Source organism: Odontesthes bonariensis, chromosome 16 (genome assembly GCF_027942865.1).
Source record: "Odontesthes bonariensis isolate fOdoBon6 chromosome 16, fOdoBon6.hap1, whole genome shotgun sequence".
NCBI lineage: Eukaryota > Metazoa > Chordata > Actinopteri > Atheriniformes > Atherinopsidae > Odontesthes > Odontesthes bonariensis.
The window spans coordinates 7,767,773-7,787,454 of record NC_134521.1 but is presented as its reverse complement, the minus strand read 5'-3'; the positions used below and the strand labels follow the sequence as shown (position 1 = coordinate 7,787,454).

Sequence of the window (19,682 nt, the reverse complement as noted above, 5' to 3'; positions counted from 1 at the left end):
ACTTGCATCACTGAAGTCAATGTTGTTCTTAGCTGCAAGTAATGAGAAATGATCATTGTGTAACTTGTAGAATTGCAAATGAACATAAAAAAGGATTTTTATTACTTTGCAGATTAGGAGTTTAATGACTGCTGCTGCAATATGATGCAGCCAATCTTCCCCTCATCCTCTGTCATCATGTCACTGCTCCAGCTGTCACATGGCTGTCACCAATTTTGTCTGTCAAGAGCAAGACATTGTCATCTGTAGCAAGAGTATCATTGCTGTCTTTTGTGTATAGGCATTGAGGCATTATCACAACATGGATCAGTGTTTGATTCCACTTGAGGTTTTTGAGAAACGGAAATTCAGGGAATTGTTTGTCAACATATTTTCCTGGTCATTGCTAATATTCTCATATTAGCATTGGAGATGGAAATGCTTGTAACTGTTTGTATGTGGGGAGTCTTAAATTGACGTTTTACTCAACAAATCAGTTGGAAGTGAAGCTTACAATGCAGTGTGAATAACTAGGTTACTAGAAAGTTTTCAGTGATATAGGGTGTATAGGTGTTTTTTTTGTGTTTTATAGTAATGGTTTCCTTTAAGAGAGTGAAGAGGGTCTACTTGACTCCATAAAAGGAATTTACTTATCAGCATTGTGTGTGTAGCCCAGGGTGTCACAAAACTGGTTTGATTACCATAATGGAAAATTGTGCTTGTCATTGCTGCAGCAGTTTGATGGGAGACGAGCCATGGAATCGGCAAAGACAAGCTACTTTCCCAGCTGTCTCCAAATCAGTCACATGTCTACACACAAGCAGGTGCAATGCACTGTCACACAGATTACAATGAAACAAAGACACGTGCCCTGACCCAACACAGATGAGGGCTATTTGTGTGACATGCATTTGCAGAAGTACCTCTCTGAGTAATGGCTGGAAGGACTGAATTAGAAGCATTAATCCCCTCAAACTAAGTGGTGGCTGAAATTGGATTGTCCCTGCTTTCTGCAGATACAGATTTTGGCTCGCGTTTTTCTGATCAGCTCAGCACAAAAGTATCCCACTTCACTGACTTACTGTGGCTAGTTGAGCTACTGTGGGATTATTTCACAACACTCATTTTGGGGAATCTCTGAATTCATAGAATACTTTAAAGAAAAAATTATAATGGCAAAGTTTTGTGAATGAGACCTTAAGAGTGTAAATACCTTGTCTCATCTTTCATAGATGCTTTTTTTTTTTTTTTTTCATTCTTTTGAGTTTGCTCTTCAGAAGAGAAAGAAAATGTGTATAATATATAAGTCTCAGCAGGACAGTCCAAGCAACAGGAAAGTACATCATGAAATTGGCCCAGAAGGTCATGAAAAAAGTAATGGTTGTCTGTGTCTTTCAAATATTCCTTATGACAGTAAGCCTCTTGCTTTATCCAAATACTGCTATGTGAAAACATCCTCCTCATGGATCTGAGAATTTATTTATCATAACTTTGCAAGCAACATCATTACTGAACAAGGACTGCATGGGTTTCATGGTTAAGAGTAGCAACATGAACTTACAATTGTCGAAATGCAAAGGGAAGGTTTTTTTTAAATCTTTTGGGCGTATTTCTACTTGATATCAATTCAGCAGGTCTGCTCATGCTTGGTATTTTTTTTACCACGGAAGTAGGAAGGTGGAGTCATGGCAGGTTTTCAAGAATGCACCACATGTGGTGTTAGAGATGCATGTATCCAGTTTGTTCTATGAGGCATGGCCATTGAAAAGATCAGGACGCAACACAGGGCTGCATCCTGATCTTCCAATGACCAAATCCAAAATGGTATGTGTGTGTTTCTTTAAAGCCATTTCATTTCTTTCTTCTGGAACCTTGTTGCAGGCATCTTATAGGAGAGATGTCAATCTGGTGAATGTAGCTCATGTATATATGTAAAAACATGAAATGTTGATGAGCGTAAACAATGAAACTGTATTCTACTTCTCTTGTGCAAGAGCTTTTCTTGCCTAAACTGTTCTATAACATTTCTACAACTGAATACAAATGGCATGATATTTCAATGTTTCTGTGTCAACAGAATACAGAGCAGGTCACTGCTTTCTGCCGCAGTCTCCATGACATGAATCCCCATGAGCGCCCTATGTCATCCTCATCATCTTCGTCTTCGTCGTCCCTCTCCCCGAGCCCGGTGTCGGCTTTACCACCTACAGCAGGCTCTGCCACACAGAGACAGCTCTCTCATGCAGACAAACTGCGCAAGGTCATCGGTGAACTAGTTGAGACGGAGAAGACATATGTCAAAGTGAGTCAACGCTCTGGAGTATTTTTGCTTTGAAAATTGGATTAAAATCATCAGTGATTCTGCACGAATGGTCGAAACCCTATGACTTGCTTTTATGTCTGTAAGAGATGACTTCTGTTTTTCAGAATACTTGACATTGACTCAATCGGGCACCGACACATGCCCTGCTTTATTTCAGTCGGAGCATATGATCACAGCCTGATCTTGTTCATACTTTTCTTTTTCAGGACCTGAACTGCCTAATAGAGTGCTACCTGACACCTTTACAGAAAGAGAGCTTCCTTACACAAGATGAGGTACTGATATGCTAATTCCAAGAATAGAAAAGCTGGTGAATCTTATAGAATTGTCTACATCCTTTATGCAAATGAAAAATCTGATTCTCACACCAGTCCTTTTCATAAGTGTCAAAAGGGGTTAGCGAGTTGAATATAATTTGGAGTAATGTGTGTTCCATGTGAGCTGTTTTATGAAAACATCTTATGATTATTTTACAACATTTCCGTGCAAGTGTGTCTTGAACAAAGAACTTCAATTAACTTAGTTTTATATGGGGTGGCGTAGTGGGTTGAGCAGGCACCCCATGTACAAGAGGCTATCGTCCTCGCTGCAGCTGGCCCCGGTTCGAGTCCTGCATTAGATGGCCCTTTACTGCATGTTGTTCCCCCTCTCTGCCCTCTGCTTCCTGTCTCTCTTCACTGTCCTATCCAATAAAGGCACAAAAAGCCCAAAAAAATACTTAAAAAGTTTTATATAAATGGAAACTGTTTCGAATAATTTCTAAAATGTAGGAACTGGAAAAATTTGTACAAATGGAGAAAATGTGTAAAAAAAAAAACTAAAGAACCAAAGTCTTTTCTCACAGTATGTGAATTCTTATGTATCAGCTGTAGGAAGACTCTTAACAGTGAACATGGCAGGGTTTCAAGGTAAGAACTTCTGCTCTCCAAAAAGGACTTGGCTCCGGCAGTTTGCTAATAATCACATGGACAAGCCAGAGGGCTGTTTGGAAAAGTACTTTGTGGATAGAGAGCCAAATATAACTTTTTCATTGAAATGAGAAGCATTATGTTTGACACTAGCTAGCTGTCAAACACAGTGGTGATTGTATTGTGGTGTGGACATGTTGTACCGTGACCAGGACTCTTAGAAATAAAACTCTCTCTGGAAACTTCTAAATTATATAAAAATCATTTGTGAAACAAAGTTCTTCTCAATAAAAGTGAATTCTAAAAGAAAATATCAGGACATCTGTCTGAACTTTAATCGCATCATGAGTCGGGGAGCAAGACAATGGTACTAAGCAGTCAAGTTGTTCTAATCTAGAGAATATAAAGAACAAAATTGAATGTTTTGCAAGGAAATCAAAGCCCTGGTGTTCAGCAGATAGAAATGCTGTGGAGGGACCTGAAGGTATCAGTTAATGTAACGAAAGCCGAGTTTAAAGCGGTTTTCTACAGAGGAATGGCATTAAAAAAAATATCTGGAAACATCTTGTTAGTTATTGTTGCGCAAGGAGGTAACGCCTGATGACGAAGCCCAAGATTCATGTCTTTGCCATTCAGTCATTTAATTTAAATGCATTTACTGAGGAGAGCAGTTAATTGATTTTGCTTTTCTACTCCAGAACTATGTACATTTTTTTAAAATTATTTAAGATTTTTAACACAAATGCATAATCTACAAACTTTAGAGCATGTTTTTGAAGTAGCTCTGACGGAATGCTCAAACCTGTGTGTTGTAGCTGGACATTTTGTTTGGTAACCTCGGGGAGATGGTGGAATTCCAGGTGGAGTTCCTGAGGACTCTGGAAGATGGAATCAGATTGGTCCCAGATCTGGAAAGACTGGAGAGAGTTGAGCAATTTAAGGTAGGGAGTGGCTGATCTCTTAATCTCAGTTTCATTCAAGTTGTAACCTTTTTTTTTTATTAATTTTTTTTGTACCACCTTTTACCTCATTCTGCTGTTTAGAATGTACCGTTACATGTATTGATTTGTTATGTATAGCTTATGTTGTTCAGTGTTGCCTACATTTTTTTTTTTTTTTGCTGAAATTTATTTATTTATTTTTTGCCCATTTCTACAGAAGGTGCTGTTTTCCTTGGGCGGTTCGTTCCTTTATTATGCTGATCGCTTCAAGATCTACAGTGCGTTCTGTGCTAGTCACACCAAGGTCCCCAAAGTGCTTGCTAAAGGTAAACACCATGTACACATCCATGCATGGTTTAAAGTGAACAATCATCACTTGCTTCTGAGAGTAGCAAAGTAAGCATGCTGTTTTAGTCACATGCTCTGCATAAAAAAAATGGGTGGATCTGCAGCAATTGCTGGCACTGACTAAAGTCACACGGGGTAGAGACATTTGAAAAAGGCTGGGACTTATATTTGTTAAGGTTTGTGGTATCAGCTACTTGTACCAAATAAAAACTCTTTATTTATTCTTCTCAAGCTAAAACTGATCCAGAATTTAAGGCTTTCCTGGCCGAGAGAAACCCCAGACAGCAACATTCATCTACTCTGGAGTCCTACCTGATCAAACCCATCCAGAGAGTTCTGAAGTACCCTCTGCTGCTGAGGGAGCTCTACTCTCTCACCGACCCTGACAGTGAGGAACACTACCACCTTGACGGTAAACTGCTGTCTTTTTCTGTCTTGTATTAGCACTGTGAAATGGTTTGATATCTTCTATTCTCTTCACTTTTGGAACCGTAATTAATTCGGACACAACTAATGAATCATTGTTCCTTTCAGTTGCGATGAAGGCCATGAACAAAGTTGCGAGTCACATCAATGACATGCAGAAGCTTCATGAGGAGTATGGAGCTGTTTTTGACCAGCTCATCAATGAACAAACGGCTGATAAAAAAGAGGTAACACCCATTCTGTTTAATGTTGCTGATTTTTAGTACAGGGAATTGTCTGACAATATAACTCCCCTTTTTTATTTTTATTTTTTTTTTCAAAATGTGTCTTTATATCAGGTGCCTGACCTGTCAATGGGGGATCTATTGCTACATTCAACTGTGACTTGGATGAACCCTCCAGCCTCTTTGGTCAAGAGCAAAAAGGACCCTGAATTGGCAGCCTTTGGTAAGATAATTGAGTAATTTTGGATAATGTTACAGAAAATGATTGTCCTACGTTTGACTTTTTAGTTTTATTCACAGGTCTCTACATAACAAAACTATACTGCATGTGGAAAATATTGTTGTAGAGTAGATGTGCGGTAACTTTACTAAACGACTAAAGAACGTTTCTACTACATGTTTGAATTGTATCTGCTGGGGAGAACTGCTGCATATACTCTATGTGATATCTTAAAACTATTATCTGAATACTTGTGGACACATGACACTTTATAATGCAATGTCATCGGGCTTTGTGCGCAGCTGGGTGCTATTTAACTGAAATACAGAGGAGCAGATCCATGTGTTCATTTTATTTTTGCATCGGGCGAATATCAGTGGGTTGATGTACAATACTGCCCAGACGTATTTACATCTTGCTTTGCTCACACTTCTTTTGGCAATGAATATTACATCCACATGCCATTATAGCTGTCTATTGCCTGGTGATCATGAGTAGGAGTGGTTGCTTTGACGTATGATTTGACTTCCGTTTTAAGCTTTTGTCCTGCTATAATGTCCGTAGTTTTGGGCTATTTTTCTACAAACTGTAACTAAAAGTATCCATTAACATCCTGCATCAAGCTGCCACTGTTGCAAATTTGCTAATGAAATATCCTAATGACCTTCCTAATGGTTTTCTCCCTTTATTTCTTTATTTCTCCTGCAGTCTTCAAAACAGCAGTTGTATTTGTGTACAAAGACTGCTCCAAGCACAGGAAAAAAATTGTAAGTACGCATCCGTTTTCCTTTTAGTTTCAACTTAAGACGAACATTATTGGAAGATGCTCTCTGTGGAATGAGCCTATGTGTTTCCTCACCATTGCTTTATTGTATGAACAATTACACTACAAAGTCTTTGAGAGGTTTATCAAATATCAGTTTTTCAGATTCAAGGTACTTTCTTAAACAGAACTGTTTGCACCCGGAAGGTTCATCATTGCACTATAATAGGGATTCAGTTTGTATCAGAATGTTAACTTTTATATTCAGATTTACAAATATTATAATTCAAACAGAATTTATATTTATACAAACTGTTTTGTTTTTTAAATGGTGTTCTTACCTAAGAACAAATCCCAGATGGAAAATATTTGCAAATGTCAGAAACTGTTTAAAAACCCAACTCTTATGATGGGTTCAAGGAATTATTTTGCATTGAATTGCATTATGAAACAATACAGGCAATTGAATGGAGAGTTTACATGCACACTTATACTGTTGCCTGATGCATCGCAGTAGGTGGCTGTCTCGGGATGTCACTGCACTCTTGTGCTCTCTGCTGTCATGTTGATGTATTGCACTTGGTTATTTATAAGGCTTTTTTTTTTTTTTTTTTTTTTTTTTTTTTTTTTTCCAGGGCGGATCTCATCGTGCATCTGTGAGTGATGACAAAGATCCTTTCCGTTTTCGTCACATGATTGCAACAGACTCTCTGCAAGTCCGTGCTCTTGCAAGTAGGTCTATTGAGATAATGTAACATTCAGTAAATGTTAAATATTTTCCTTGCGTATCATAAACACTTTAATGGATGGACGAGAGCTATTAGGAATGCAGCCAGGTATAAAATTGGACAAATGATTGTTCAATATTGCAGCTAAATTGCACACAAATCTAAAATAAACACATAAATTAAGATGGTTATGATGTGCACTGGAATTGATGATCTGTTCTTGTTCCAACTGGAAATGATTTGGTTTAGATTAGTCATATGGTCATTATTCTGGAGTGTGGCTGTATGCAGTTTTTAATGGTCAAGAATAGAAACGGTGCTATGTGGTTACCTTGTATTCGTCCAGTCAGGGAATCAGACTTCAGAACTCTTGTCAGTCATGTTAAGATGAGAACCTGTGCAGTAAGGAAACTTTTTTTTTTTTTTTTTTTTTTTTTTTTTTTTTTTTGAGGGGATTTTGGATTGTGTCTAAAGGTGGAGAGCAGAACTTTGACTGTTTAATTCAAGCTGTGAATAAAAAAAAAAAAATTCTTAAAAAGTTCACGCAACGCACATAAAACCCATCAGTGGCAGATAAATCTGTTCTCACAGTAAAACATAAATTCAACTCTGTCTCTCATATTCCCATCCGTTAAAAATGCATCATTCCCAGTGCCTAGAACTGAAGAGAGCAACCATAGCAATACTAAATTTAGGAAGCCTCCGGGACAAGTTTACAATGCTGCTAATTAAAAAAAAAAAGCTCTGTTTATACAAACGATGACAGTTTCAATAATGCAGCTGATGGCGAGAACAACTCAATGTCCCATTGTTGTAGGTTTTCCTCTTGGGAGAGTGATTAATTGTGATTAGTGCTGCCAGAGGGGGGAGACAAAAGTTCCAAACTGCCGGTTTATTGCAAGTTTTAATTTATCATAGTCAATAAGACAAACTGGATCTTGTTCACGGTATGTTGGTGGACGTTTTCTAATTTTTGGAGCAGACTTGATCACTAAAAGCTCACATGGGATATAATCATATTGTCCCACAGACAAAATAATATACGCTGGTATGTTCATACTGGGTCATAAGGAACGATAATTTGCATCCAAGAGTATGCTGGAACGAACAAGGTCATTCTTTCAAAAATAATTGTAGCCTCGAGGGCTCTGTGTTAAAATAAATAAATAAATAAAAAAGTAAATAAAAAAATAAATGAATATATATATATATATATATCACATCAGATAAATATCGCATTGCAGAGCTGTTTACTTTCCTCATGTTTCGGTTCTGTCCTAAGTGAACCCTTATTCACTTTCTGCACTTTTGGCTCAACTTTGATTGTCTGTGAAATGGCCTGTTTTTGGAGAAAAATAAATTGACTGAATTAAAGTTGTTGACATGTAGATCACATCTCTCTTCTCTCAGACTCTGAATCCACACCATTGTGTGAAATAGTCCACACAAGGTCTGAAGCTGAAGGAAGACCAGAGAGAACCTTCCAGTTGTGCCCCAGGTCTATATATATATATATTTTTTTTACCCCTATAAACTATACACATTTATTCAAAACATTTAAAAAAAAAAAGTAACTTCAAACTTAAATTTTCATTGATATATTATTTCAAGGTCAAGTCTTTTTTTTCTTTTTTTTTTTTACTATGATTTGCAGCTCTGCAGATGGCAAGAAGGACTTCCTGAAAGCAGTCCACTCCATCCTCAGGGAGAAGCAACGCCGCCAGCTTCTTAAGACGGAGTCTCTGCCACCCAACCAGCAGTATGTCCCATTTGGTGGAAAACGTCTACGTGCCCTCAAAGGTGCACGGCCTGCCTTTAACAGAGCAGGTGACACATCTTGGGTTTAGCCTCTACTTTACAGAAAGATCAGTTAGCTATTGGATCAAATGCTACACCAATATTTCTGTAGAACAAACATGTGTGGACACATTATCGATTTAAAATTTTTTTTTTTCTGTGTTAAGCATCGGCTCCATCTCGAACACTGGCTCGCAGAACCCTGGTGAGGAACCGCATCACCATCGACACTGATCTGGTTTTCCATGGCAACAATAACGACGACGATGCTAACCCTGTCCAACAGCCTTCCTACTCGTCCTCCAACTCCCAACACGCTCCCCATCAGTCCCATAAACCTCAAGGTGAGGACACGGATCGCTGGGTGGAAGAGCAGTTTAACCTTGGTTGCTATGAAGACCAGTGTGAGGCTATCGATGTGAGGCAGGTCAAGGAGACGGACATTTTGAGTGACGACGACGAATACTGTAAGTCTGTTCGATCTGCGTCAGCAGAACCGGACGCCATGGACGGGGAGATGGAAGGACTGATCTTGCAGGACAAAGAAGTCAAGCTGAATGGACGGGTGCCGACTAGAAGTGAGAGTGCGCAGAGTGTGAAGGTCGATCTAATGAAGCACGGGGAGGATTCACCATCTGTAGACTCCTTCACATCCTGTGGCGTCTCTGTCCCCCTCTGTGTAAAGCTTGCCCCCTTGAAGCAGTGTGCTGTGGAGGGGGCCACAAACAAGGACCATGATGCAATATGGGTGCGGAGGGATGACTTTACTAACAGGTGCAACAGTGACGTCTTCTGATTTGGGAATCGCAAAAGACACGATGAAGAGAGGAGACACGCGGATGTCTTCCACTTTTTAGATGTAGTAGGAGCGCAAGAAAATATGGAAGAAATTCGATACAAGTTTTAAATGTAATACTTGCAGAGCATGTGTGATCCTCTTTAACTATAAACAATCCTAAACTTTCACTCGCACCACCCTGTTCTGACAGTCTTGAAGTAAAGAAACCCCCATTGAGAAAGTGGAGAAAATTGAATCGGCTTCGTCTTGTAGCCAGGAGATTCGTATCCAGAGCTGCTTTCTCTCAAGGTGAACCAGAGAGCCCTCACGATGTTGGACACGCACCCTGGCATTTCACACACCAGTAAAACTGTATGTTAAGAAGACGGCACTGCATGTACGCACGAGTAGAAAAGCAAGTGTGTATGTGTTTATACATTGCAAGTGCACATAATACGCAGACACAGGCAGCTACTGTCCCATGCGCGCACACACTGCACAGAGACATTATCACTGAAATGTGACCTTCTGGGCAAAATGTCTATTTTTCAACACAGGAATGTGAGTGTTATATTTTTCTGGCTCAAGCTGTTTGTATTTTAACACTCAAGGGCTGTGTGTTACTGAACTTCTCTTCAGGGGCTTTTGGCTTAATGACTGTGTAAAAGATGGTGAAATTCAGCTATAGCTTTATTGCGCTTTTTATTGTTTTAACTTAATATCAGCTGCACATCGGTGTATAGTTAGGTGTATGATGGCACCGTTAACCTCTTGTACAAAAATGTTTTACAGCTCCCTTTCTCTCCTATCAAAGCCTTTTTAAAACAATAGTTTGGACAGCAAATAATTGACCTATTCTCTATTTAATAAAGCCTTTAAGTGCTGTATTTTCTAATGTTTACACTACATTCAACTGCCCAGTGTTACAAACTACCTTTTGTGTGTTTAGTGCCAGCTACAGGCTTGACAAAGCCATCTCTTAAATCCTTCACATGAATGTTAAGATTTTCAGTTTGTTGCCCAAATAAAACATCTTTTTCTTATCTCGTTAACTTATAAGATTACACTAGAGTTCTTGATATAATGGATTCTGTATTGTCCCAGAATTCATCTCACTCTGTGCATTATGTTCATGGTGAATAGAATAATTCCTCCAATCCCTTTTACTTGAATTTCCCTTTGTTTTGGAAGTATTCCTTGAAGCTGTAATATAAAGAGCCGTCATGTGGCTGGTTTATTATCCTCGCAGATTCAGACACCTGCCTCTGCTTGAAGTTACTTTTGTCGAGATTTACGTCACCCCTGCACGTTCTTCACAATCCTGCAACTCTTCACTTTTCCACCGGGCTGTGCTGCTTCACTGTCATCGCAGCAACATGCTGTTTACCATGCTGAACTCAGCGGTGCCCACCTTAATGGATGTATTGAACATGCACTTAATGCCAAAACTGTGAAGGGGGATGGGATTCTGAGCAACTGATTCAAAATGAGAAGTGAATGGCTGGAACTGATACTTTGTATGATTTATTTTATTTTTTTTCTTGTATGTCACTATGATGCTGGTTTCTTAGATTTTAACTTACTGGGTCATGCCAGTAAGGACTTCCAACTGTGAGGTACAATCATTTGCCTTGGAGGCAAATCCTGTGAGAGGCCGCTAGACTCCCCCCTTTATACTTATAAAACTGTGGCGCATTACCATTTTTATGTGAAAATAAACTTCTAAATTTATTTTGTGTGAGACTTCTTTTCTTCAATAACCTTAAGCTTCACTCTCACCTGTTCAAGTGAATCAAAAGATCTAAAGCATGCTCTTCCAGTTCTGACCTGAGGATTTAATTCAGTATTACTATTTCTGCAGCCCTTATAGACATTTACAAGTAGCCTTCATGGTATTGTAAGCTCCACACGGAGATGCCTCTGCTCAGTATTCAAATCATGTTGGTGTTGGGATTGTTGCCCAAGGACGACTCCTTAAGAGGGAACGTGGTCGTTTTTCTGAGTTAATTAAGTTTGTCCGTATGGCTGTTTTTGTCAGAGGTTCATGTCAGATCATTAGGGCCCCAGCTTTGAAAGACTTCAGAGATTGTGATAAACAAAATGCCAATTCAGACCTTGGGAATTTGAAGGGAGCAAAACGGCTCTTGGAGTCTGACTTTTTCAAATGTCACAATATCGAGCAACGGAACAAACCACATAGTTTTCACTCCCGAGGTGGTTAAATGTCTTGCCCTTGGAAATCAATGCAAAAGGTAGGACTATTGCTTCAATTGATAAGCGATGTTTTAGCGCATAACGAAATTATTCAAAGTTGAAGGCTAGATGGGAAGGCATCCAGTGATCCAATCTGATAGCATGCTTGTCTGTAAAGAGAGATAATCTGGCATCTGCCATGTAACCTGAAGATTATTCTCCTCTCATCAGCACCGGTGCACAGACAATCGGCACCAGTCCATCTGCTCCTTAATCCAAAATACTGCAACCAAACACTATTCAGCCAGAATTGGAGCACGCGTAACTTCAGTGTAAAAGCTTGGCTTTCAAGTTTGTGACGAAATCGTTTTATGAGATAAAGGGGAAAGAATTACAGATTTAACTAGTTTTGAAAGTTGTAACGTAAATGGCTGTTGTAGTCAGAGTTTATCTTCACCAAAGTCAAAATAATATTTGATCTCAACAATGGAAAGTATAGACAAAACACATGACAGCGGACTAATGAAGAAGAGTAAATTTAACGTCCTGATGAGTTTATTTCAATATGATACTAATGCTAAAGTACGTTTTATTTTGATTTTTTTTTTGTACCGGATGTTGTTACATTTGTAGCACGCCACACAGATTTCAGGTTTCCCCAGCTTCTACCACCTTGGAGGCGCTCTTACTGATGTGCGTGCATATCCCGCTGCTGCTTTTTGTCTCGACAATGGAACTTGGTTTTACAGTATATTGATTTTGCAGGGGAACCTTGGATACATGTGACTTGAGTTTGTCATGTGCACTTTCTTTTGCGCAGCGGTGTGATGCAGAGTGGATCGAGTTGGGAATAAAACTTGGGATGCGCGTTGGTATGGCACCTCGGTGGTGTCCCCGCTTGGATAAAGGCTCTTTCAATGTGTCGTGGTCTCACCGTTTCTGGTGAGTTTTCCTGGAAAACTATGGAGCAGAGAAAGAGACTTATTTGCTATATTTTCTTCGCGGCGGAGTTCTGTCTGAGCTCAACGCAAGTCCTCAGGATCGGTAAGCGCAACAGCTGTTTACGCACGGTGTTATTGGTGCTTTTGAACAATGTGTGGTAGATTATATTACATGTCTAAGATACAGTTTTGTGGTACAGTTGTCCCACTTCGTTTCAGCTAAGCGATATTTTTCCCTTAACCTGTGAGTGTGATTATGGGATTGTTTTCACTATTATATAAGACTGTCGTGTCGGTAATTGTCATTCAAGACAAAAAATAATTACAGTTGTGAAAAAAGAGAGTAGACTACACTTTTCTATTTTAAGTTAGTAGAATTATCTGGTCCTTCTCAGGTCGTAAAATACAGCTTTAACAACACACGACAAATTACAATCTAGCCCAAAAGCAGAAGCAGTGTCTGAAAATAAGTTGATACTGATTCAGTGGGATCTAAGAGGATAAGTAACAGCCAGATGCTGTCAATCAAATTTACTCCATTAACTGATCATCAGCAAGTGCAAACATCTGCCCAAAGGCAGAGGTTTTGGCTGTTTGCTGATCTGAAGTATTCAGACAAGCCAAACAGGAAAGACATCAGCAAAGATCTTAGAGTTGCAGTTGTTTCTGTTTATGGGAAGGGTTATAAGGAAATATCCAAACAATTTTGAGTCCATCATTCGCAGTCAGTGTAAACAGTCAAGAAAGTTGTGGGATCTTCCCAGATTGAATGTTCCAGCAAGTTCACCCCAAGACCAGACATTGGAGTTACTCAGAGAAAAAAAATGGAAAAACCAAAAAAAATCAGGAGCCAAAGACTCTACTCTCTCAGACCAGAGACCTAAATTAGCTTGTAAAATGTTAAAGTTCATGCCAATACAGTTACAATAAGACAAGTATGGCTTGTTAGATAGAGTTGCCAGGAGAGAGTTCCTTTTCTCTAATTGAAAAAAGAACATTGCAGCACAGCTCAGGTTTGCAGAGTTAAATCAGAACAAATCTGGAATGATATCCTTTGGACAGACAAAACCAAAGTGGATATTTTTGGTCATAATGCAAAGCGGCATGTTTGATGAATACTAAACACACATCAGTGCAAAAACCTCATACTTCATAACAACACACGGTGAGAGGGGGTGAGATTTGGGCTTGTTTGGAGCCACAAGACTTTCATGTCTTGCAGCCATTGAGTCAACCATGAACCCCTCTGTATACCAAAGTAGAGTCAAATGTGAGGTCATCTGTCCAACTGCTAAAGTAGGCTAAGATTTATCACGCTACAAGTCAAATATACTAGCAAAATCTGTAGAATTAAAGAATCAAGGTGTCCTAGTCAAAGTCCAGACTTCAACCGAATTGAAAGTTGCTTAGTTGAAACTTCAGAGAGCTATGGCATACTCAATGCCTGCAAAACTAAATGGACTGAAGCAATTTAGTAAAGAAAAGTGGACCAAGAGTACTCTACGATGTGAGATATCCATAATATCATACAGAACCCAATTACTTGGCGTTATTACTGCTAAAGGTAGTTCTACATGATATTGAATTATATTTTCACACCCTGCTACTATTCTGTGTCAAACATTGCACTGCACATTGTTGGTCTGGGACTGAAAAGAAAGACACAGGGAGACAGAAACACAAAGAAATAACTGAAAAAGACCAAAAGGAAAATGAACACTTGAGAAGCATTATGTGCTGTCATATATTCAAAGGACACAGAGAGCGTAATCTTTTGTTCACATGATTGTAATGTACTTGCATGGAATTACACAAAGTTTTTTCATTAATTTGTATCGGTCGTCCAATAACCGGAAGGTTGGCGGTTCGATTCCCACTCTCGCCACTCAAAAAAGATTGGTGGAACTGATAGCTGGAGGGGTGTTAGTCCACCCTCTTGTCACAGCTGAGGTGCCCTTGAGCAAGGCACCGTACCCCCCATGCTCCCTGGGCGCTTCATGGCTGCCCACCGCTCCAGGTTGGCATCTGTCTCTGAGTGTGTGTGACCCTGTGCATGTGCATGTGTGTGTCAACAGGTGCCAACCTGGATGGGTTAAAAGCGGAGGACAAATTTCGTGTATATGCATGTATGCATGACCAATAAATCGGATCTTAATCTTAATCTATGCAGGATGCAAACTTAGTTGAAATATTGATAAAGGAATCTAAGGCTCCAAGTTGAATGTTCCCTCTGACCTGGCACCTCAAATTCTAGGTCTTATCGATTCATCATCTCCAACAGGCTTTGTCTCTGGTATTACAATCTTAATTATCTCAGTTTTTTTAAAGAACTGTTTTATGACATACTACAGTTCTGACCCAAACCATCATCTGAATTTGCTGCATATTTTGCTGTCATGCAAACGTAACGGATTATTAATTCCTCCCAGTATTCTCTTCTGCCTGACATACATTGTTGTTGAGGCCATTTTCACTCAAAGCATGAACCCAGTTGCCCTCAATCCTGCTGTCATCAGCCTGCTGGTGGAGGTAAGATGACTCTTAGAGCTGCGCATGGATTTGATTAGACAGGATGGGGCCAGGTGAACACAGAGGGCTGTGTTCATTATCCAAGCATTTCACTTTCAGGCTTTGAATCAAATCACAGACGAGCATTAATGTGTGAATCTGAGTGACTGATTGAATGGAGAGTTGGCGTCACTGTAATCTGTTCTTACCTTATAAAGTAAGGCCTCAGAGGATCTAGGGTACAGAAGTTCTGCATTCAGTACTGGTTCTGGTTCAGATAAGTAACATTTCTATATGTCAGATTATTCTAAATGCACAAAATCCATCCATCAGTTTTCTATACCTGCTTTATCCAATTTTAGGATTGCGGGGGGCTGGAGCCTATCCCCACTGTCATTGGTACACCATGGACAGGTCGCCTGTCCATTTTTTTCTTTTGGACTCAAGTTATCGCTGGTTCCAGTTGCTGTACATCATTCACGTGTGTTATTTATCAGATGACAACTGGCTTCTAAACTGGCTTTGATGTCACAACCCCCACCCCCCCCCCTGTAGATGAAAACATGAAAACAGTTCTTGAGTTCCTGATGTAAATTTTTTTGCATCTGCACACAAAGTAAAGTCACATTTAAAAAGTGAACTTTATATTTAAATTATTTTCAAAGGACCACTAACACACTGATGGGAAACAGTAGATTAGAGGTTAACCATGACAAAATTACACACATATATCATATCATATTGATAATAGGTTTAAAATTGAACCGGTGTGCTTCAAAACACTTTCCAATTAATTAATAAACTTTGTAACTCAGATACAAGGGAGAGATTGTCACCAAAATTAAAATGTAGTCAGATAACAAATTGTGCTTTTGTGTACCTGTTACCACAAATGGAAATTAGCCGTTAGTTAAATCTGATACAATGCATCCATTCTCTTATGAAATTAATGTTCTTGTGCGTGATCCCTAACAAATAAATCAACATAAACATCCTGAATCTATTACACTGATATTGGCTTCCCATCTTGGATGTCTCTAAATATTTCGTTATGTGAAGTAAAAGACAAAGGTTTTTATGTATTTAAAGTCATTTACAGTGATGGGTATGATGTTAGGTTGTACAAATGGCTTTATTTGAAAAACATAAATACACTCAACACATTTTGCTTAAGTGATTGAAAGTTATCAATGCATATACTTTACAAGTCTGGACATAAATAGGGTAACCTGCAACTAGAGTGGCTGGCAGAGACATAAAACTGCAACAGTAATTTTACTGTAGTCTATATGCTAATTCTAATGTTCATTGAAAGTATTATAATCATGATATAGGATATTTTTCTTTGGCATAAATGCACAACTTGAATAGTTTTGATAGAGATCTAAAAACTGACTAAGATATTAAAAGAAACAGCTTTTTGGTTGACTGAACATTGGATTGTGACTCTGTTTCTGTCAATACTGATATTATCTGTGAAAAGCTTATGTCTTTCTGTAAACTGGTACAAGCACTAAATACTTGGCCATCTGGGATAGAAGAGCTAGATTTTCTATATAATCTATACCATCTTGACGAGCACTGGTCTTTCTGTTAGATTTCTTCCTAGCTCGGACAGCATTTGTTCATTTGTGGTAAAGTCTAGCAGCACATGCAGCGGATTTATGATGTAGGGTTTAGCTCTGGGTCACATATTAATATTCAGGGCCGTTTAAGACCAATCTGTTCAGCTTCAGTGATTCAGCTCAGGTCCTTTGAGCAACACAAGTTCAGAAATTCACAATTCTGAAAGATTTGCATCCAAAGACATATCAATGTGTGTGTGTGTGTGCGCACGCGCGTGTGTGTGTGCGCGCATGTGAAGAATTGCAGAATTGCAAAATTTGGCTTTAGGTGTTGCTTTCTGCTGAATCAACTTGCTTAAAATAAACAGGAGCTGTGACATGTATTTTTTAAATGGGTACCTGCTTGAATGTATTCATTAGTTCTTTTTCTTCCAGCCAATTAGAAGAGGAAAACAAATATTAGGAAAACAAATTAATCTCTTGTAACCGTATTGCCAGTAATTGGAACGTTTGCCTCACTTTTGTGGAGGACACAGTTATACTGTGATCACACTGTGGAAACGAGTGTGATCACTCGTTATGCTGGCAGAAAACCAGGACTTTTGGCTGAGAGGAAGAAAGAGAAAGCGGAAGTCTGTTGTAGAATTAAATGAATTACCTTATTTATTTGTATATTGACTCTGTGGACTTATGAGACATTTTTTTGTGTGTTCGGAGAGACTTGTGGAATCCTACCTCTTCTGTCCATTCCCATCTTTGTTTTTTAGTAGTGCCTGGTTTTGTTCGATTTCTGCGCTCATAACAATTGATTAAAAAAACCTGAAAAATGCAACCTGAAAGGAGCTGTAACAAGCATTATTGTTGCTTAGACACATGCTGGTGTCACGTAACACATTCTGTGCAATTTATTGTCTTCATTTCAGTGGTAGTAGAAAAAAGTATCTGATTCCCGGGTAGCAATGCATTATTTTTGTGCCATAATTCTACAGTGGAGGTTGAGTGCCTTGTAATCTTTGCACGCAAAATTAGCATTTCTTTTGATTTATCAACCAAATGTATAACACGTTAGAAATGCAAATGAAACCTGAAGCCAGGGCACAGAGACCTTTGAATATACGACAGTACATAATGCTTCTCAAGTATTCATTTTCCTTTTGGTCTTTTTCAGTTATTTCTTTGTGTTTCTGTCTCCCTGTGTCTTTCTTTTCAGTCCCAGACCAACAATGTGCAATGCAATGTTCGACACAAGACTGCTTTCTTACTGTGGATGCATTAGCTCCTGCCCGTTGCTACACAACCTGCCCAATATGCATGCAGGTCACTTTTTTTCAGAGGCACTGATGGTGGTAGTTTTTGTAGCCTAATATTGCTAGATATTGCTAGTGATGTTTATGCATTTACCAGACGCTTTTATCCAAAGCGTGATAAAGTCTGAACCCATTTGGTGAATCTTTATTTTTTCAATGGGTGTTATCAATAGGCATAGACCTAGTAGCCTCTGTAACAACTGGATAAACCCACAACCAGTGTGTAGGTAACAAAGTAATGGATTACAAAACACAATACTGTAATTCTGCTACTTTTTTTTTGCAATTGGAGAACTCAGTATTTTTTTCTAATTAAACTGCACAGTTTAGTTATAAAAATGTATAAGATGTTTGCGTGTTAGCTTTATTTTCATGAACTATTATGGTGAGCAGGGACTCAGTATAGCTAACAGTAAAACAGTTTGACTTGTTCTTTTTTACACATCCCTTAAGTTTACCGTGACAGCCTGTCCTAAAACCTTTACTCAAAACATTCAGGTGAGTCTCAAACTTTCATGTGTCTGACTGAACAGTTTCCTTATTCACTTTTCTTAGGTTGGAGTAAAACCTTTCAAGAAGCAATGCATGTGCCTGCTAATCAAGTTTACTGGTTGTGTATTGTGAGGTTACAAACTTGTAAACTCGCTCTTTTAAACTCATATTCAGAGAGTCTTTCATTCGCCAAAACGGCACCGAACACACAATAAATAACAAAAATGAATTGAAAGCACATTCCATGTCAGTGACATCGTTGTTGGTAATTATTTTTACCACAAAAGACACCTACTAAAATGATTACATATTTGATAATGTTTTATATTTCATTGGACAGTGTTATTTTGCAGTACCCTCATTTTGTATCACATATGCAATGACTGCATTACATTTAAAGGGAGTAACTTGTAACAAGTTACCCCAATGTGTGTTAATATTAAACCAACTCTTATTAGATATGTTTTTAGATTTCACATCAGTTTATTAACAGTAGTGATAGGCAGGTCTGACACAGAAGGGAGGCTCAGTGGATTCTGCCGAGGCAAATGAAAACATGAGTTCCCACAGTTGTCTGATCCTGAGAAAAAAATAGAAATCTTCTTACACGTTCTGCTCAGTGAACTGTCACAACTTTTTGATGATAGGTCCACACTTTCTCCTTCTCAGGTAGTGAGTGCCAGTCTAATGTGTAAATGTCTTCTGCTGAATTGTAATGCCAAATGAGTGACATCTAAACTACAGCATGCTTTTTCAAAAATCATAATCTGAAGGCTAAGCAAAATGTGCAACATCCAGTTAAACGTGCTCGTATAATGATATGGAGTTTAAAAAACCTGCATGCTTTTATAAATCTAATGTCTTACCTTGAGGTAAATGTGCAATACTGCAGCACAGCACATTAAAGTCACCGCAGTATTGAGTAAATTCACATTTTGTATCCTGGTTGTGCACAAGCACTAAAATGTTTCAGTGATCTTTATGAATTCGCTTCGACAACAAATCGAAAGTCTTCTTTAAAATCTAAGGTGAGAAGTACAAAATATTGGCAGTAATTGGCTAAATAAAGTAGGATAGGATTTTCTATTTACCCATTTTATTTTCATCTTTTATAGAACAACATTCTACAAAACAGAGCTAAAACAAAGCATTGCTAGAAAAAATAAACTTAAACAATGAAACAATGAAAATAATTAACTCGAGGGAGAATGGGAAAACAATCATCCATTATTACGTGCTTC

At 38.6% G+C, this 19,682-nt stretch overlaps 2 protein-coding genes across 9 annotated transcripts in view; both read left to right on the top strand.

Moving 5' to 3' along the window:
• The window catches only part of tiam1a (TIAM Rac1 associated GEF 1a), a 55,104-nt gene extending 43,938 nt beyond the window's left edge, over window positions 1–11,166 (top strand). For 2 of the 4 annotated variants that reach the window (XM_075487598.1, XM_075487597.1), the window contains exons 18-30: window positions 714–803; window positions 2,057–2,281; window positions 2,509–2,577; window positions 4,026–4,151; window positions 4,369–4,477; window positions 4,732–4,911; window positions 5,034–5,152; window positions 5,264–5,372; window positions 6,078–6,136; window positions 6,768–6,864; window positions 8,271–8,358; window positions 8,515–8,687; window positions 8,825–11,166. In XM_075487598.1, coding sequence (XP_075343713.1) covers window positions 714–803; window positions 2,057–2,281; window positions 2,509–2,577; window positions 4,026–4,151; window positions 4,369–4,477; window positions 4,732–4,911; window positions 5,034–5,152; window positions 5,264–5,372; window positions 6,078–6,136; window positions 6,768–6,864; window positions 8,271–8,358; window positions 8,515–8,687; window positions 8,825–9,453 — 2,073 coding nt within the window. In that variant the 3' untranslated portion in view covers window positions 9,454–11,166. The remainder of the gene's footprint in view (window positions 1–713; window positions 804–2,056; window positions 2,282–2,508; window positions 2,578–4,025; window positions 4,152–4,368; window positions 4,478–4,731; window positions 4,912–5,033; window positions 5,153–5,263; window positions 5,373–6,077; window positions 6,137–6,767; window positions 6,865–8,270; window positions 8,359–8,514; window positions 8,688–8,824) is intronic. The other 2 variants (XM_075487600.1, XM_075487599.1) reach the window with 1 other exon arrangement.
• Window positions 11,167–12,292: 1,126 nt separating this feature from the next.
• The window catches only part of grik1a (glutamate receptor, ionotropic, kainate 1a), a 36,836-nt gene continuing 29,446 nt past the window's right edge, over window positions 12,293–19,682 (top strand). For all 5 annotated transcript variants that reach the window (XM_075487594.1, XM_075487592.1, XM_075487595.1 and 2 more), the window contains exon 1: window positions 12,293–12,672. In XM_075487594.1, the coding sequence (XP_075343709.1) occupies window positions 12,546–12,672 (127 nt within the window). In that variant the 5' untranslated portion in view covers window positions 12,293–12,545. The remainder of the gene's footprint in view (window positions 12,673–19,682) is intronic.